Source organism: Labrus mixtus, chromosome 2, assembly GCF_963584025.1.
Source record: "Labrus mixtus chromosome 2, fLabMix1.1, whole genome shotgun sequence".
NCBI classification, from domain to species: domain Eukaryota; kingdom Metazoa; phylum Chordata; class Actinopteri; order Labriformes; family Labridae; genus Labrus; species Labrus mixtus.
Window position 1 is genome coordinate 27,909,099 of NC_083613.1, and position 17,857 is coordinate 27,926,955.

The 17,857-nt window shown below is 38.9% G+C and overlaps 1 protein-coding gene across 1 annotated transcript; it reads left to right on the forward strand.

Annotated features, from left to right (window-relative positions):
* The first annotated feature begins 10,978 nt into the window (after positions 1-10,978).
* ankrd49 (ankyrin repeat domain 49) lies at positions 10,979-16,257 on the forward strand. Its single transcript, XM_061059889.1, has 2 exons — positions 10,979-11,523; positions 14,666-16,257. Exons 1-2 carry the CDS (start codon positions 11,239-11,241, stop codon positions 15,140-15,142), a joined length of 762 nt encoding a protein of 253 aa, XP_060915872.1. The 5' UTR covers positions 10,979-11,238; the 3' UTR covers positions 15,143-16,257.
* The last annotated feature ends 1,600 nt before the right edge of the window (positions 16,258-17,857 follow it).

Here is a 17,857-nt window from a genome sequence, read left to right on the forward strand (position 1 = left end):
TCATTTATCAAGTGTTACAAGTCGTTTCTACACACCCATCCACCCACCCCTGCACACACACTGAATAGTTAATCAACACTAAATGCAAAAAACCCTTTAATTTTACTCGATAAAAGAGTGTATTTTAAACAAATAGAAAAATATTGCCTAATAGACAGATAGTTATTATGAATTTTGATATTATCACATCCCAGTTTGAGATGAGATAAAGCAACAGATGTTTAAAGAGTATCTGGCTGAAACAACATTAATGGCTGTAGAGTTTGTTACTCCTAACAACATACTCATGGTACATTTTTATAAGGTAAACATAACCTGCGGATCATGTGTTGTATAAATATGCAATAAAAAAAAAACTGTGCAAGCTGAAAATGTGATTTGATTGTGGTTTGTCCAATTTAATATGTGAATTATTTTTTTACTTGCTGCATTACAATTTTTTTCAGTGAAGCTTTCAACCAATCAGTTATTTTTTAGCTGATACTATGCTAGACACAAATGCAAATCTGGTATTGTTCCTTGCATATGAAATATTAAATATTGACAGTGACACATGATATTGCAGGATTCTGCAACATGCAGAACAGATTAATTATAAACGCTGTTTGGGAACGCCTGCCTCTAATTAGGATACAAACCAGTCAAGCCAGTTAAAGGCAGCAGGCTGACAGGAGACACTTGTGTACACAGAGCACGCAGTGATTACCATGTCGTGTATGCAAAAAAAAATATATATATATATATATATGAAACTTTGATCAAGGTCCATAAAACAGCAGCGTTCAAATACGGCAGGGAACTCTTGAGGGTGAGTGATGCAGACAGCAGGCATTATGCAAGCCATTGGTGTCCTCTGATTCAGAAAGATCCTGAAGTAGGCTGCTGTTTTGAATAAGTCCCACTTGTAGCTCTCTGAGTTCATGGATATAGGCTCAAAGTTTGTAAACCTGCTTCACTAGGTGAATTGGAATCACCTGTCCTACAGTTTGCATAGAAGTTAACCCCCTCTCTCTTTCGGACCTGATAAGTCTCCCCCTGCAGATGTTTTTCCTCTGATCTAAACCAGTATTCTCTTGTATCCACAGTAAATGGCATATCTGATCGGTTTTTAAAATTACACTTTTTTTAGTTTGGTTGGATTTGTATTTGTTGTCTCTTTCAAAGCGTGCAGCCGAACATCTAATCATGTGCAATGTAGGTGGAAGAACATGCAGGCTATGGTGCACCAAAGTGCTTAAATAGATGTACTGATGGTAAAGAATAGCATTGACATTTCTTAATATAGTGTACACTTACATAGTTACTCCCCGTATGCAGCAGTATATAGCCTAGCCTCCGTAGCATAATTTTTCTCTGCAAAAACCCTCTGTGTGTGTGTGTGTGTGTGCGTGTGTGTGTGTGTGTGCGTGCGTGCGTGCGTGTGTGTGAGAGAGAGAGTGAGTCTGCGTTGGTGTGTGCATGTCCTTGTTGTGCCTGTAATTGGGTTCCACAAGGTAAATAGGAACTATTCACCCTCAGGCAGACAGCTTTTAAAATATGTTGTGTAATTTCTGAGAAATGATTCATACTTATAAGAATAATGCATGCACCTTATTCAATATTGTAGAGAGACTGAAAAACCCCACATCTTCAGTCCCTCAGGAACTCTTGTCCACCAAATCAGGTAATAACTTTGCATAATGACTTATTTTCATTCTATTCTATTTTCATTTTGGGTAAATCAGTAATGTCACCTGTGCCTCCATTTACTCTTGTTGGAACAGTTGCACCTCCTAGATGAAGATACGCGAACAGAGACTGTACATCACTTAAAGCAAATTACCTGCCGCCTTGACACTCTGCCAGGTACCTTTTTAAGAATGTTGTTACCAGCATAGCACCACCAATAGTCAACAGCTCTCATCAGTCAGGTGTTATTCCATGCTGCCTGAGGACTGCTGTAGTTTAATTACTTTTAAAAATGTCCAACCTCGATAAACAACTATAGGCCAATATCAAACTTACAGTAATGCGGCAAAAGTTGTTTACCACAACATACTGCTCAACGGACTGGAACGATAGGGGGGACTTTCTGGTAGTGTACTGGATTGGTTCAAAACATACCTACAAGAGGGACTATTTTGTGTCCTTTGGTAATTATGAATCTCAGTGTAGAAAGATAAAATATGGCATTCCCCAAGGATCATTTCTTGGGCCCATTCTTTTTTAACATCTACAGTACATGCTGCCGATTGCTCGGATTCTGGAACATCATAACATCGCTTACGATGCTGATGCAGATGACACAGAACTATATATCGCAGTGTAATCATGACTACAGTCCCTTAAACTCACTGAGTAAGTGTATTGAAGAAATCAGTGAGTGAATGTGCCAACATTTCCTACAGTTAAATAAAGAAAAAAAATACTCATAAATACTCATATTCGGCCCTAAAGAAGAAAGGTTAAAGGTCAGGTGACTCCATGTCACTGAAATCTACAAAGCAAGCCATATTGGTGTAATTATGGACTCAGACCTTAACCTTAACGGCAATATGAAGACAGTTACAAATCAGCCTATTACCATCTTAAAAATATAGCAAGAATGAAAGGTTTTCTGTCCAAACAGGACACAGAGAAACTGATTTTATATTCAGCAGGCTTGATTATTGTAACAGTGTTTTCACAGGTCTGACTAAGAAAACCATCAGACAGCTGCAGATCGTCCAGAAGACTGCTGCCGGAGTCCTCACCAACACCAAGAGAGTCGAGCACATAACACCAGCCCTCAGATCTCTTCACTGGCTTCCTGTGAGTCAAAGGATATATTTTAAAATCCTGCTCCTCGTCTAAAAAACATTAAATGGTCTGTAGTCCCTTACTAGACATCAAGACCTCTTAGGTCCTCTGAGACAGATTTACTCACTGTTCCTGGAATCAGAACCAAGCAGGGGAAAAAACATTTTCCTGTGGAACATGAAACCATACATCTCTACATATTAGTTCTTTGAAAAACAGGAATTAATACATTTTATTAACTGCTGCCTTCCCATCAGTTCAGACTCTTCTTACCTACTTTACCTTCATTCTTGGAATTGGGCTTCATTAATAGGCTTATTATTTATTTTGTGTCATGTCATATCTTACAGTAACTGTTATTTTTTTATTTTCAACCTGTCTTAAATATATTTTGGGCTTTTAAAAAAAAAAAACATTTTAAATGAATTATTTCAATTCAATTTAATGAACACTTACTACCACAGCACCCCTTGGTGGGGTTTCCAGGGCACCTTAAGGCTGTGCCCAACACAGACAGAACAAACTGTGACTCTAAAACCTTGAGAAGACGTTCTAGGATGTTAAACAGAACTGGCTTGTGTCAAGCACTTTGAATTGCCTTGTTTCTAAAATGTGCAATATAAATAAACTTGCCTTGCCCACAGTAAATACTGGTGACAGCCAGTTAAAGCATATTCAAGGGATCCATATTACCTGTACTAAAGTCAATCAACCTGTCATGTAACATAGTGTTAAAGAAAATACATCAAGGCCTGTCCTTGATGGCGTGTAAAGTGGGAGAAATGAGCCGTGGGCAAAGAAACTCCAGCTGATTTATGCCCCAGGGCCCCAAAGAATCTTGATCTCTCCCTGACATAAAGTACCAGTGTATGCACATGCATACCTTTCACAATCCAGAAGCACAATTTTTATTCATTGATTCGTGTTAATGCATTGATTGTAGTACCTTGGCTTGAAGTATGTTAGAAATGTGATAAGGAATGTTGCAATAGGTTAGTTTTACAGATTTACATTGAGGGGCTGTTAGTGAGTATAAATGTGTAAGATGCAAATATAAATTGAAAGCATTTGGGCAATATAGAGTAATCTACAGTGTAGGCTATGTTGATGTCTGCTGAGCATGCTGTAGAAGAATTCTTAAAATATATTTATAGCGTAGTGAAATTATAATTTTTTTTTACTGTGCAGTTCAACTTGTTCATATATTAATGTGTTGATGAAGAAACAGATGTCAGCCATTACTGTGCAGGAGAAACATGAACTTTAAATCTACAATCTAACTGCAGATTGAGGCTGGGTCGCTCTGCTCCTTTGGTAGAACATTTAAAACCCATCTTTCTTAACGTTATGTTGCCAAATTATTCATGTCAGAAATGTAATTAATCATTTTTGTTTTAAAGGAAGGAGCATTTGTCTACTGATAATTTGGTGGGTGGAGTGTAACTGTAATTAAAATTGCATTAACATCTGGAGATTTCTGTAAAAGTGATTAAATTTGATTATAATGATCAAATCGGGGGTGTAAGATTTGATGTTCTGCTGCCTGGTGTTAAAATTGATTGAGAAATTGACAGCGCTGTGACAGTAACAAAACGGATGTGTGCTGATCATGATGAAGGAAGTGTATTTGATTATTTAAATTGTCATCTTGAGAATGACTTATGGGCCCCAGACTCATCCTTGATGACTCAAATTTTGATCCTTTTTAATTAAACAACAAATAATTTGCATGACAATTCCGTACAAAAGCCATGACTATAACAGTGTGAGATCCATTCACACATCCAGTCACTCAAAGATGTCTCTGTCATTTGATCCAAGCTGAATCGATGAATAATGATGAAGAAAGGAAGTGTAGTAAGTGTGAGGACATGGGGACTGTTTCCCACCGCTTATGTCAATAATTCTGTATTTCTCTCTACATTTATAAAATAAATATATATACCATCAGCCCATAGTGGTACACATGAGCTTTTTGATTTTTGAGTATATAACATGGTGTCATTGTCTGTAAATGTTAACAGCTGACAAAAGCCCACAGTTCAATCTGATGAGTCACTCATCTAGTCTGAATTTTATTAATTCTTTATGCAACAAATCATTTATGAAACCTGATCAAATTCACATTTGAGAATTCACATCAGGATCTTACTCATTGGTTCCCCTGACCTCATGACTTAATCTAATGTGGATCATTCTGTCAAATTCCTCATTTGTAGCTTGTCATGTTAAAGCAGATGGAGTTGTCTGTTGCAGAGTGATTTAAACGAGATGAAAACGAGTATATGCAGTCAGGGGACATCTTATCTTTGGTCTTCATATTTCTTTATTTGATCTAAAGTGAACATTTGATTAGGGTATGGCTGTCTTTTGTTTACTTTTCACCTTCAAAATAAGACATTGCGTTTACTTATTGGAAAATACTTTTTTATTGCTTGATGCCACTATTGCCTCTATGCTGGATATTAAGCTACAACCAGAAAATAGTTAGCTTAGCATAGGACAATGGGGGAACAAGGTGGGGGATCGCTTGAAATGTCAGGTTCTATAAGATCAAGTCTATGCGAAAGCAACCATACTTTCCCCCCTAATGGAACATTAATGAGCATGATGTTGCAGCAAGTCGTTTTGAATTAAAACCAAATAAAACCATTGGCCCAGACAGTTTGAAAGTCCATCTGCTTAAAGACTGCACTCCTCAATTAAAAGGTGTTTTTTGGAAGGTTATTTCAGTTCCTTTTAGGTTTGCACACAGTGCCAAAGGCATAGAAGTTACTTAATAATTAGATCTGTGCCCAAAAAAACAAAACAGGTGCGAGTATACCAAATGATTTTCGTCCTATTGCATTACCTTCTATACTGTGTAAAACTTTGGAGCAGGGTTGGTCACCTGACCTCCTCTGTGGCACTTCAGACCATAGACTGTAAAAATACAGACCTTCAGACCCACTCCAATTCCCATAAAAAAGCAACAGACGCACAGACGATGCTGTAACTGACTTTCTAAAGGGTATATGCCATGGTTTTATTTGTGGATTTTAGTTTGGCCTTTAATTCAATATAGACTGATATTCTCCTGTAAAGACTCATTGATCTAAATATCAACTCAGGGCTACTTCTCTGGATTATAGATTTTCTGTCTATGTTTGTGTCAGATGTGAACAAAGTGAGCAATGTCTGCCCCCAAGGCTGTGTTCTTTACCCTGGGTGCTTTCTCGATTTACTGGTGAATATAAGATCAATTAAGTACGCAGCCCTTGTTGTTACAGAATGTAATGACCCTTCCGGTGACGCTGCATATTTAAACCCCACACAAAGGTAAGGCCTGGAGACATGGGGTGTCGCTCTAGCAGGCTAGAAATGAATGGGGCCAATATAAAAGAAGTAATCATCTGCACTGAACAAGATCTCAAAACAGAACCAGTTTCACTAGACGGCCAACGTGTTTGTACTGTGGAAAACCCTTAAAAACCTTGGCACAGTTCAGGGATGCAAGCTTAGCTTCTCTGAATATACAGAGAATGTTTTCTAGAAATGCTCTCTGCAACTTTAACCTCTTTAGAAAAGTCAGTGGCCTTGGTCAAGGTGTCTGTCAGCAAATCTAGGAAAGATCACTTGAGCTGTAGATTAAAGAATTAACTCTCGAAGATTGGGTCAACGCAGGGGCAAATAGAGGGCAAACCACAAAAACCTAGGTCTCAACTATTTACTGAAAGGACAAGGAGGAAAGCAAAGAGTATCCTAGCAGATAACTCCCACTCACTCTTCTGCCAGTTGGAGCCTCAGAGCTCAGGGAGGTTGAATAGAGTCCTACTGAGAACTAAAAAATCTATTGAAGAAGTAATTTATCACTAGTGCGATTAACATTGTGAACCTTACAAAATGACTGATCCGAACCATGACATGAACTGTTTCTACTGTATTTTTTGTGGCTCAGTGGTAGAGTCGCAGGTCTCGCTGCCGGAAGGTTGGGGGTTTGATCCCCAGCTCCTGCAGCCACATGTCCAATGTGTCCTTGGGCCAAGTTTCCCACGTTGCTTCGGCAGCGGCGTATGAATGTGTACTAATGGGATTAGGTAATACTGATGGCCACTTTACGTGGCAGCATTTGTCCTCGTGTGTGAATGGGTATGAATGTGTCGGTGTGACCTCCGGTGTAGACGCAAAGACGCTCTGAGTAGTCAGAAGACTAGAAAATAAAAATGTACCATAGACCATATCTTTAGGTCAGGCAGCTTTCCATGTCTGGTGGATAATAAATACTTATTCTATTCTATACAAACCGTTGAAGTCATGTTTTCATTGCAGAAACATAAGCAAACATTAGATCTATAGGAAGTTCTGACACCATGACATTAAGTCGACCAAGAGACACTGCACTTAATCTTTTTTATAAATGTTCCTTTCCAACAGAGGGACAAGATGTGGCTCATGCAGTGACTCATTTAAAAACATCTTATCTGTCTTCATAAGTAAACACTCACATTCATATTCAAAAATCCAAGTTACCCTTAATTGTCTTCCCACCAGGCTTTTAAAGAATCTTTTTTGAAGACTTCACGAGGTTTCATATGTTTCTGTCAGTGAGTATTATATCATTTCAGATGTGCTGCTGGATCTAATCAGGGTCAATGATGCTCAGGAGCTAAACACAATAATCATACAGGGACAATAGGGCATGTAAATGTTCATATCTGCTCCTCATGACCAATAAAATAGATTTGAAAAGGACCGGTTATGTGATATATTTGTCATGAAACAATTTGGTATTTTGAACATAAAGTGAATGTACACTTTATTATTTGTGCATTCAGCTTTTAGAATAATCCTCAATGGCTCTCAATTTCTGTGCAGAGAAGGATTTTCTATATAAGGGCTGTATGTTGTTACTTTAACTGATTTGAATTGAAACCAATTACCTACAGGTAGTGGGGAAAAAATGACAATGGTTTGAAAATGAATCATTTTAGGGCTGCTTTTCTTGTATGTTTTTATGTACAGACATGAAAACAGATGGATGATTGGGGCAAACATCTCTTTCCGATATCTCTAATCTATATATCTCCATTGTTCTGTAGTAGATGTGATTTGTGAATAAAAGATGCCTGATTCGCCCACGAGGCACTCTGGATATCTGCTCTCTAATTACAACCTGAGTCAACTTTTCGCTTTTATTTTTTATATTTCCTGTGGGGGTGCAATAATTGATCGTTTATGGTTGATGAAGCCGATCAGGTGCCTCTGTTTAAAAATAATGTGACGGCCCTGGCCATGGTGATTGGCCTGGTGTAACAATTTTTATTTTCTAATCAAGCTTGTAGTTTGAACATCGACTAGCGCTTCCCATCACGATGTGCTACAAAGCAGCTCTGTGCACATTATTTAAAAGGGGTCATGCATCTACAATCTTAAATATGTGTTTTATATTAGAGTTTCAAAAGCAGTGGTTTTGTCTGCCTTTACGTTCACCTGGAGTGTGAAGTGGTTCAAAATATAGTTATTATGTATTGGGAGCATTATTTCATAAGGGAGCACATCTCAGCAGAACACCGGTTAAGCATTTGCTTTGAACCAGCCCCTCGTGGTGCAGCTAACGACTTAGACTGCTGGGAGACTTGATCGACAGAGCCCCCCTCTCCTCCTCTCTGTTGCCATCTGTAGCCTATTCCTTCATGACCCGTTCACCCATCATTCGTCCTTGCTGTGTTGTGTATTTCTTGTTCTATTAGTGTGACTATGATGATCATATTTCTATTACTGTAGGTATCCACTGAATGAAGCCGTAGCTTGACGCTCCCAAAACTCCTCTCTTACGTAATTTTCATCCAAAAAAATCCACAGGACCAAATGATCAAAGTTTAAATGTTTACTTAAACAAAAATAAACAAAAAACAGATGCAGGTTAATCCAAAACTATACAAAAAAGACTGTGTGGCTCCACTCTCTACTAGAAGAAGAAGAAGAAGAAGAAGAATTTATACTTTATTGATCCCGCGAGGGGAAATTCGTTTTTACACTCTGTCTAGTAAACATGAACTGAAATACACAAACAGGATCCTGTGGACATGCACTAATGGAGGGGTCTCAGGGTGGGGGGGCTGCCCACGGCGGGCGCTCCTGGGCTTGTGGGGGGGGTTAGGTGCCTTGCTCAATGGCACCTCGGCAGTGCTCAGGAAGTGGCCTGGCACCTCTCCAGCTACCAAAAAGTATTACATGCATCCATAAATTTAACATGATGAGCAATAAGGCTCCTACAATTACTATCATATTTGTATTCCTCTTAGTCACATTGATGAGCAATAGCAATTGTTACTGCTATTGTTAGTTTCAGGATCAGTTTAACCAGTGTGTGTTTACTGTTTTTGCATAAATAAGTCATAAATGTAAATGTAAATAAGTCATGCATTATAAGACAAGAGGAAAATGAAAGAGTAAAATTAGTTATAAAAGTAAAAACAAGATTCATAAATGATGTCTTAAGAACACTTAAGGTTATTTACAGTCTCCAGCTGCAAAATATTTAGTTTATTCTTGTCGGACGATAAAATAGTAAAAAAATCATAGTGAAAAAAATAATACAGTCACGTGATATAGTACACTGTACTATAGAGTACACTCTTTGTCGGCTTTTCATCACTTTAGTTTGCCATAATTCAGACATAGTCGGTAGATGGCGGAAACAGAATGACACAGCAGTCTGGACTACTAAGCGTTCAGCTAGAGAAGAAGACAACGGCAACTGCGATGGATTGTGGGTAGTGTTGTCTCTTCACCGACAGCGTCGCTTAAGCTTCTGCGGTAAACAACTACATATCCCATGTGTCCTCAGATGAGTTTGGTTTGTTGTGAACCCGCAAAAACTGGAAGGTTGTCGTGGAATTACGGCAACGTTGACCATAGCAGTAAATGAAATACGCAGGTTTGTGTGTTTAAAGAAAATGTTAATTCAATATTGCGACACTGACGTTAATAAATGTGAGGTTAATGTTTATTGTGTTTAGCGTTATGTAGTTCACAAGACACTGAGCTAAAGCTGTGTGTCAATCTCCTTTAAGAGACATGCTTATACTGCTCGCTTTTTATGAAACTATATATCTATATATCACGTTTTATTTAGAGTAGTTTGTGGTGATGTAGAACTGTTGTATTTAATACTGCTTAGAGTTTCTAATAATGTGTCTATTCTTACTGTTATGGAAATAGAACAACATTCATGCATTGTAGTTTAAGTCTGTGTCTTGTCCTGACACACTGCACAGTGTAAGTACAATTATATAAAAGACAAACATTAGAAACGAGAGCTAAAATCTTGCCTGTCTCAATTCTTATCTTATTAGTAGTTATTTTGAAATGTTATAACTATTTTATCAATTACATGTTTGATATTCAAAAAGTCAGAAAGTAGTAATTTCCATCACTTTTCAAACTCCATAGGGAAGTTTGTTTTGTTTTGTTTAATTTATTGGTGTTAAATTAACCCTGATATAAAACACAGACAGACAGAAGTGAATCATAATTGAAAAGCTGAAATGGAAGTCTACAATTCTGCTGTAAAACATGTTTAGACATTTCAGCAATTATATAATCGTTGCCAATAATTGTTGATTAAGTAATTCGTTTTTTCAGCTGTAAAACAACAGATGAATTGATTTCTTTAGAAACACATTTTGAGCCTAATTAAATCCATGAATCTGTCAACAATTTTTAATTTTAAAAGCGACTAAACAATAGCAGTATCTGCATGCAGTGTTTCCCCTACCATTATATATATATACTGTTGCGGGGCCCCCCCCCCCCCTTCCCTGAAAGTCAAGTAAAATAATATTTTACTTGAATAATATTTATTTTTGGGCTTTTTGAGCCTTTATTGTAGAGATAGGATAGTGGTTAGAGTCGGAAATCAGGGAGAGAAGTCATTTAAGGAAACCTTTCCGACAGAAAAGGACAGCTGTCATTAAAAGTAACACATGAACACCAGGATTCCTTCAAGTGTTTATGTCGGCTTGTCCCCCCCACCCCCCCAACGCTGTAAACCTAGGGGAAACACTGGCATGCATTTACATGCATAAACGCTTAAGAGAGAGAGAGAGAGAGCTGCCTCTAATTACAGGGATAAGAACTGGTTGAAATAAGAACAAACAACTCTGCTTAGTTCAAGGGTGCAGCACAAAAGACAAGAATGTAGGACAACACATTAACGAGTTATGAAAGGGGATGTGTTATAAATGTGTGTGTAACATATCTTTTTCATTAACTGGCTTGAACATTTTATCAGCTGTAATTTGGCTCATGTTAACCCTTTCCACAGAGTCAAGTCTGAGAATCGATTTTGAAGTTATGCACCTTTTTCTTTAGCCCACTTCCAGTTACGCTCAACCTTTTGTTTAGTTTTTATCATTCTCTAAAAACCATCCTTCCCACAACCAAATTTTAAAATGTTCTCTCCGTTAGGTCCGTCTAATGCACTTGTTCCTCTCTCTGTCTGTCATCCTCTGGCAGAAACAAGTGATGGAGTTTCCAGAAGACTTCAACCAGCTGGAGCTCCTGAATACACATGGACACCTGATCCCCCGAGGGGCCAGCAGCCTGTGGACAGGAAGCAAGGATGAGGAGCAGGAGGTGGAGGAAGAAGAGGAGGAAGAGGAGGAGGAGGGGGAACACAGTGAGGAGTGGTATCTAGAAAAAGAAGAGACTCTCAAAGACAAACCAACCGAGCTCATTTTGTGGGCAGCTGAAACCAATCGGGTGAGTGATGTTTTGTTTTGGCAGCACCCTTTAAAAACTGCACCTGCTGCCCACTAGTGGAAAAAAAAAGATTTAATTGGAGTTGTAGAGCTGGTCAATACAGCTACAGGATCAAACCAAGCAGCTTATTAATTTCCAGCAGTCCCACCTTTTTGTTCTTTTGTGCCCATTGTTATTTTTCTCTGTCTCCTTGACAAGTATGACAAGTAATCTAAAAAGTAACAATGAGAAAGCTCAGACTGTGATTTACATGAAGATTCAGCATCATTTTACGAGGACCTCAAGGTGACCCCAACAAGTTTGTGAAGAGAGAAACTAGAATCCTAATGCTATTTGGACATTTTATAAAATGCTGCACTGCCGTAAGGACACACATTGTTGTGGTTATGAAAACATTTTGGGTGTGACAAATTGCATTTGGTAAAAACTGGAATTCATACTGGATTTTTGAAGCCCATATCAACATTTTGAATCTTGTATGTTCAATGGTTAAACACATAACATATTCAACCCCGGGCACGTCAAACTGGGAGGAGTAGAACCAGAGGTCGCTGGAGGGATTATATATCCCTTCTGGCCTTGGGATCCCCCAGGAGGAGCTGGAAAACGTTGCTGGGGAGAGGGACGTCTGGGGTGACTTGCTTAGCCTGCTGCTCCAAGACCCCGGATAAGCGGGAGATCATGGATGGATGGATGGGATACAAAGTCGATCAAAAACCTGCCCATTGTCCGGCCTTTGGGTCAATTAGCATTTGTCTGAGAAGTTAAACCATTGCTTTTAATACTGTGCCAAAATAAATCTCCAACACTCCACACACTGTGTGTATTACAACTAACCCTAACCCTGGCAGTTGGATACTTTCTGTTTACTTACTTTTTTATATTTTCAGCTTATTATATTTAATTGATGGCCACTGGAGACTAATATTTTCATATTAGAGAGAGAGAGTAGCTGCTTTGAATGCTGATTAGGAATAACATACGCAGAATTGCTTCATTAATTCTGATCATTTACCGTGTCCTGTTTGAATAACAGATTAACAGATCTAGCAAATGTTAAACCAAGAGCTGGCTGATACATTTCAAATGTGTTTTTCCTTTTGTTTTCTTAACAACACTACAAAACCAAACTGTGCTTTTTTATAAAATATATATATATATATATGCACATGTCCAAATTGGTGAAGCTGTACTGTAAGGGAGAATTGTATCTGTTTTTAGTTTGAGAATAACTGGAATGATCAATCAACCAAAAAAAAACAATCCTAAGCAGTTTTCTGCCGGTTCACTTATACTCTGTAGTTTTATCTCAAACGTGTTCTTTATGAAGGGGATTATATACAGAATGTTGTTAATGTTTTAACACTTTCCTTATTTGATCTTGGCTTCAACTATGGAGGAGAGAGGGGGTTAATTAGACTCTGTTTTGTTGCAGTTAGTTGTCATTTGTTAAACATTTAAGAATAAATAAACATAGAATTGGTTAAACATCACCTATGTAAAGGAGCAATATGCAACTCTGACACGTGGCATTTATTGGAGAGAGCTGTCTCCCCCCCCCCCCCCCCCCCCCCCCCCGACCCCTCCTTCTTAGAGTTGATGCACACACAGGTTGCCATGTCGCAGTAACGGAAGCTTCAGTGTTTAGCCAGTTCTGCGTCGGTCTTGAAACTTTTCTGCCTTCTAACATCTCTCCTCTTTCAAAAGTACCTCTAACATTTATCCTAGTTTTACCACATGTTTGGTCATGGAGGATTATTGTTCTAACTTCGAAATGTAAAAGAAAAAAAGGGGCATTTAATTCGATTAATTACAAAAACAAAACAAAGAAAGCAGGCATCAAACCCAGGAGAGCACACATCAGAAATCAGGTTGCGTGATGAAAAGCTGCGTCACTCTCCACAACACGACCCAATAAACAGTAATAATAATAAAAAAGAGTGAACACATTTAATTTAATGCATCATCAATTCTCTCAGTCATTTCTGTCGTGAAAACACAATGCACTATGGGTAGATAAACAGTGATTCAGTCCTAATTGAATTACTATTTATTAAGCATAATAATTCTGTTGCCATGTAACATTTCCTCGACTCTAAAATACTATCTTACAAATGTATTGTAAGCCAAAAATAGTTTCATTACGGACTTCTCTATCTTTCTCTGCCTTGTTTATGTGAAATGTTGTGTTATATGATAACTTTGTGTGATGTCTGTGTAGTTTTGTACTGTAGTTATGTCAGCCATTGCTTTGTGATTAACACTTTGCCTTTAGATTGATTTAGAAAGGAAGGTTACACAATCTTTTGTATACAAGTTTTTTATATGTTGAAGGTCTTTTCACGTCCTAACAGAAATCAGTACGGGAAAATCTCCATCATGGGATTATAAAGGTCGTGCCTACATCCTTGCTTCCTGTGCACACTCTGCCTTTGAGCGAATGACCTAGAGTAATGCCACAGGCTACTCCCCCTAGAGCTTTTTCCTGGACTTGTCTTAAACCATAAGTGAGGTAGTGCATGTCTCGAGTGGCATTGAAAATTCTCCACTTGCATACTTAAAAATGTAGATCATATTAAGTAGCCCACAGGTCATAAAAATACCTGTTCAGTATGTAGCCTTAAGGGAGCTTAGTTCGGTATGAAAACATAATTTCAGCTTGTTACAATTGACTTCAAACGTATGACAGACACCCTGCACTGCAAACTGGGCAATTAAAATATGCAAAACACACTGTATAGCCATGTAGTCCCTATCAAATGCCCCTTTTTTTCTTTCAATTTCTCTCTTTCAGATGCATCAAATGTAGAGAAGTGCAAACTAAATAGCTAGAGTATCCTCAAAGGGTTGGAAGATATTTCTGCAGAGTTTCTTTCCATATAAATTTAGTAATAAGGGACCCTTGTCACATATGTTGATACATTTCGTGTTTTGAAAATACTTTTCCAAAAGAGAAGAAAATTCAGTCTTAACCTTTTCAATGCAACGACACAAATAACAAATCAAATCAGGAAGTTAAAGGCTGCAGCAGGATTCAAATAATCAGACGAAAGTTAAATTCTTATAGTTTCAGGACCTTAAACAACTAAACATGCCACCTAATCTTTTCTTGATGCTCCGCCTTTCTGTTGTTTTCCTCCAGCTTTCTACAGTCCAAAGTTTGTTGACTGCTGACCCCTCTCTGGTGCACTGCTGTGATGAGGACGGTTACACGCCTCTGCACCGCGCAGCATACAGCGGCCACGTTCACGTGGTCTCTGCCTTGCTCGCTGCTGGCTCCAGTGTTAACCCTCACACCATTGACGGCTGGACCCCCCTGCACAGCGCCTGCCGCTGGAGCCGTGTCACTGTGGCGAGCCTTCTCCTGCAACATGGAGCCCAGCTGAACGCCCAGACCAACGGGGGACTCACACCTCTACACCTCGCTGCCTCGCACGCCAGCTCTGTAAAAACAGACTCTGCTCATACGTTAGAGCTCCTCCTCTCACAGCGACACCTGAAGCCTAATCTCCGCAGCAGCAGCGGGGAGACGGCCAGCGAGGTGGCCCGTCGGAGTGGACCGCATCACTTTCTATTTGAGATGGTAGAGGACTGTGTGAACGTATTACCCAGTTCATGAACACAGGTGCTCACGATCATCTTCTACGCATTAAAGAAAGAGTCAGTAGAAATGTTCGTAGCAGCTTGTAAACACAACGTTCAAACTGGACCCCTCCTCCTGGGCTCATCCCCTAGAGAAGCGTGCGCCCACTGCAGGACTGAGTGTGTACGTTTACTTCCTGTAGCTGCACTGCAAGCTACCTGAGAAAAGGCCGATTCAATTTGCTGTAATGAAAAAGCCTATATGTTTGCATGCTATCACATGCTAACCGCCTGTGGTTTGCACCTGCCTGTCAAAAAGAGAGCAGCTTACTCTGCATCCGCGTGCGAAACCCAAACCGAAGGTTCACCCTCATTACGGAACGAGCTTTATACGCTTTCCATTTTGCCTCACTGTGGTTATATTTTCTCTTCTTTGCCGCTATAACCGCATCCGTTATATTTGCTGGTTTGAATCTGAGCGATCACTGAATTATATCAACTCCAAAACCTCACCTGTGGGCTGTCATTGGCTGGAGGATACACACTAGCTCCCTTACCCAGAAACCATTAAGTCAACTTAAACAAACCAAAACATCAGAATCCAGGCAGAGGACATGGTCTCTGCAGGCAGTCACCACCACACATTTCTGGGGGCCCATACATGATGATTGAGCGGCATTACTTTTATACAAGTCTGTATTTAATGTTCTAGGAAAAAGCTACTGACTCTATCTTTAATGCTTCTACTCTCGTCATGCAAAGTTTAATGGACAGCAGGTTCATGAGTGTTTATTTCCAAGATGATTACCATGGAGAAGATGTTATCTGAAGCATCTTATTGATTACTTGCTTTCCTCCCTCATGCTATAGAGCTCCCCAAGGCCTTTTGTATTTGTTATCCTTATAAAGTATTCTTCAGCATATTCCCATAAAGGAATTACCACAAGTTGTTTTGCACCAACCTCTTCACAGATGACAATAAACAGCCCTATATCCCAATAACGTTAAGTCAGATGTTTCACAGCACTTTCAACTTCCCACATACCATTCACAACCCTCTGAGCACTGAAGGTTGTCAGCCTCTTCTGTAGTTGTTGTTGTTGTTGTTGTTGTTGTTATACAAGGGAACTTCAATAAAAACATAAATGCTCAGCATTGTCAGATGAATGTTACAAAGTTTTTTAAGGATTCATAAATAGCACCAAATTGCTTAACGCATACCGACTTGTGTTTTTACAGCAGAATGTCTTTAAAGTTAAAACCAGGTCTGCTTACCCAATGACGTGCTGTGTTTAGTTCTGACTGCTCTGGAAACAAACGTTTGAGTGTTGTGCTGTTTTGTGTATGTGTGTGTATCTAGGTAAAACTTGAAACACTTGACACAGTGGATGTTTTATTGTCCATGCCTTGAATTTATAAGAGGAGGATTAGCCATATATAAAAGAACTGTTTGACAGATACAATGCCACGTTCCTGTCATAATCAGCCAAGCCACTAAATGTGAAAATGTGTGCATAATCCTTGACCCTAATAAAATCAAAAAGGATGAGTTATTAAAAAAACCTCACCCCCTGTTCACTTTTTAACCATAAAGAAATGAGCCATAGAGATCAAAACCAGCCGTGTACCAGGCTGTAAACATGTTTCTTCCTGCAGTGTTTTGCACTTATGCATTGGCTGACTGGAGGTTGCTGCAAAACAGCCATTTGTTGTTCTGCTAAACTGAATCAGTGTAGGTAGGTAGTCCTTGAAAGCAGACCCTGTTCAAGAGATTTTTTGTGTGGGGGAGATATTAGAAAATACTCATCAAACCTGTGACTAATTTTCTTTTCTTGACATGATGGAAAGGAGCATTTCTAATTATGATGTTGCAGTCAATTTAGAAAACTTACCTTCAGTCTGACCTTATTACAGGTGTATTGTGGAGGTTATTTACACCTGCATGTACTCATCCATGCAACTGTAGCTTTCTATTTAAATATAGACTCAGTATCAGGATCCTGCTGGTAGCTACGCTGCATGAGGAAGGGGAGAGGTCAACACACACATTGCATCTTAACATCACAAGAGCACACAACAGTATGTCAGCTACTGCATCAACCCCCTTATTATCGCTCATAACTAAACAGTACCATTAAGATGTAATACCACCTAAATGACCTGTGATAAAGATACTTCAAAGAAATAAGAAATAAGATTGTGTTCAATAGAGACAACGATCTGCATTCCTGAACTCACAACATTAAAGTGGTCAATTAAAGCGAAAGCCTAGTTTAACTTTGTAGTGGTCGAGCTCATTTATTTTCTCCCAATGAAAGATGACACATCTGTTCTTAAAGCAGGCCATGAGGACATTTTCCGTATGTTAATTCAAATGTATTTCCTTAATGACATTACGTTCCACCGATCCTACCAAAAAGAAAAGAAACAATTTTAAACAGAAAAGCAAATTACAAAAAAACAGATTTGTTGATTGAGTTCAATGGTTGCTTGCTTCTTTTCCCCCGTATGATTTCAAAGTAATTCAATTCATTCATTTTTTATGATTTAAAGATGTATTGATGATGAGTTCTTACAAGTATTTTAAAGTTATAAATCATACACATAGTTTTTAAAGATATTTTTTAGGCCATTTTTGCCTTTATTTGATAGGACAGCTGATGAGTGACAGGAGATGCTGGGAGGAGAGAGAGTGGGGGATGACATGCAGCAAAGGGCTGAGGCCAGATTTGAACCCACGGCCTCTGCGATG

Bases quoted from the DNA above. Each gene is read 5' to 3' on its own strand.
- ankrd49 (XM_061059889.1), top strand. From the start codon at position 11,239: ATGCACTTGTTCCTCTCTCTGTCTGTCATCCTCTGGCAGAAACAAGTG. The intron at 11,524-14,665 runs GTGAGTGATGTT...GTTTTCCTCCAG, and splicing joins GGGCAGCTGAAACCAATCGG to CTTTCTACAGTCCAAAGTTT.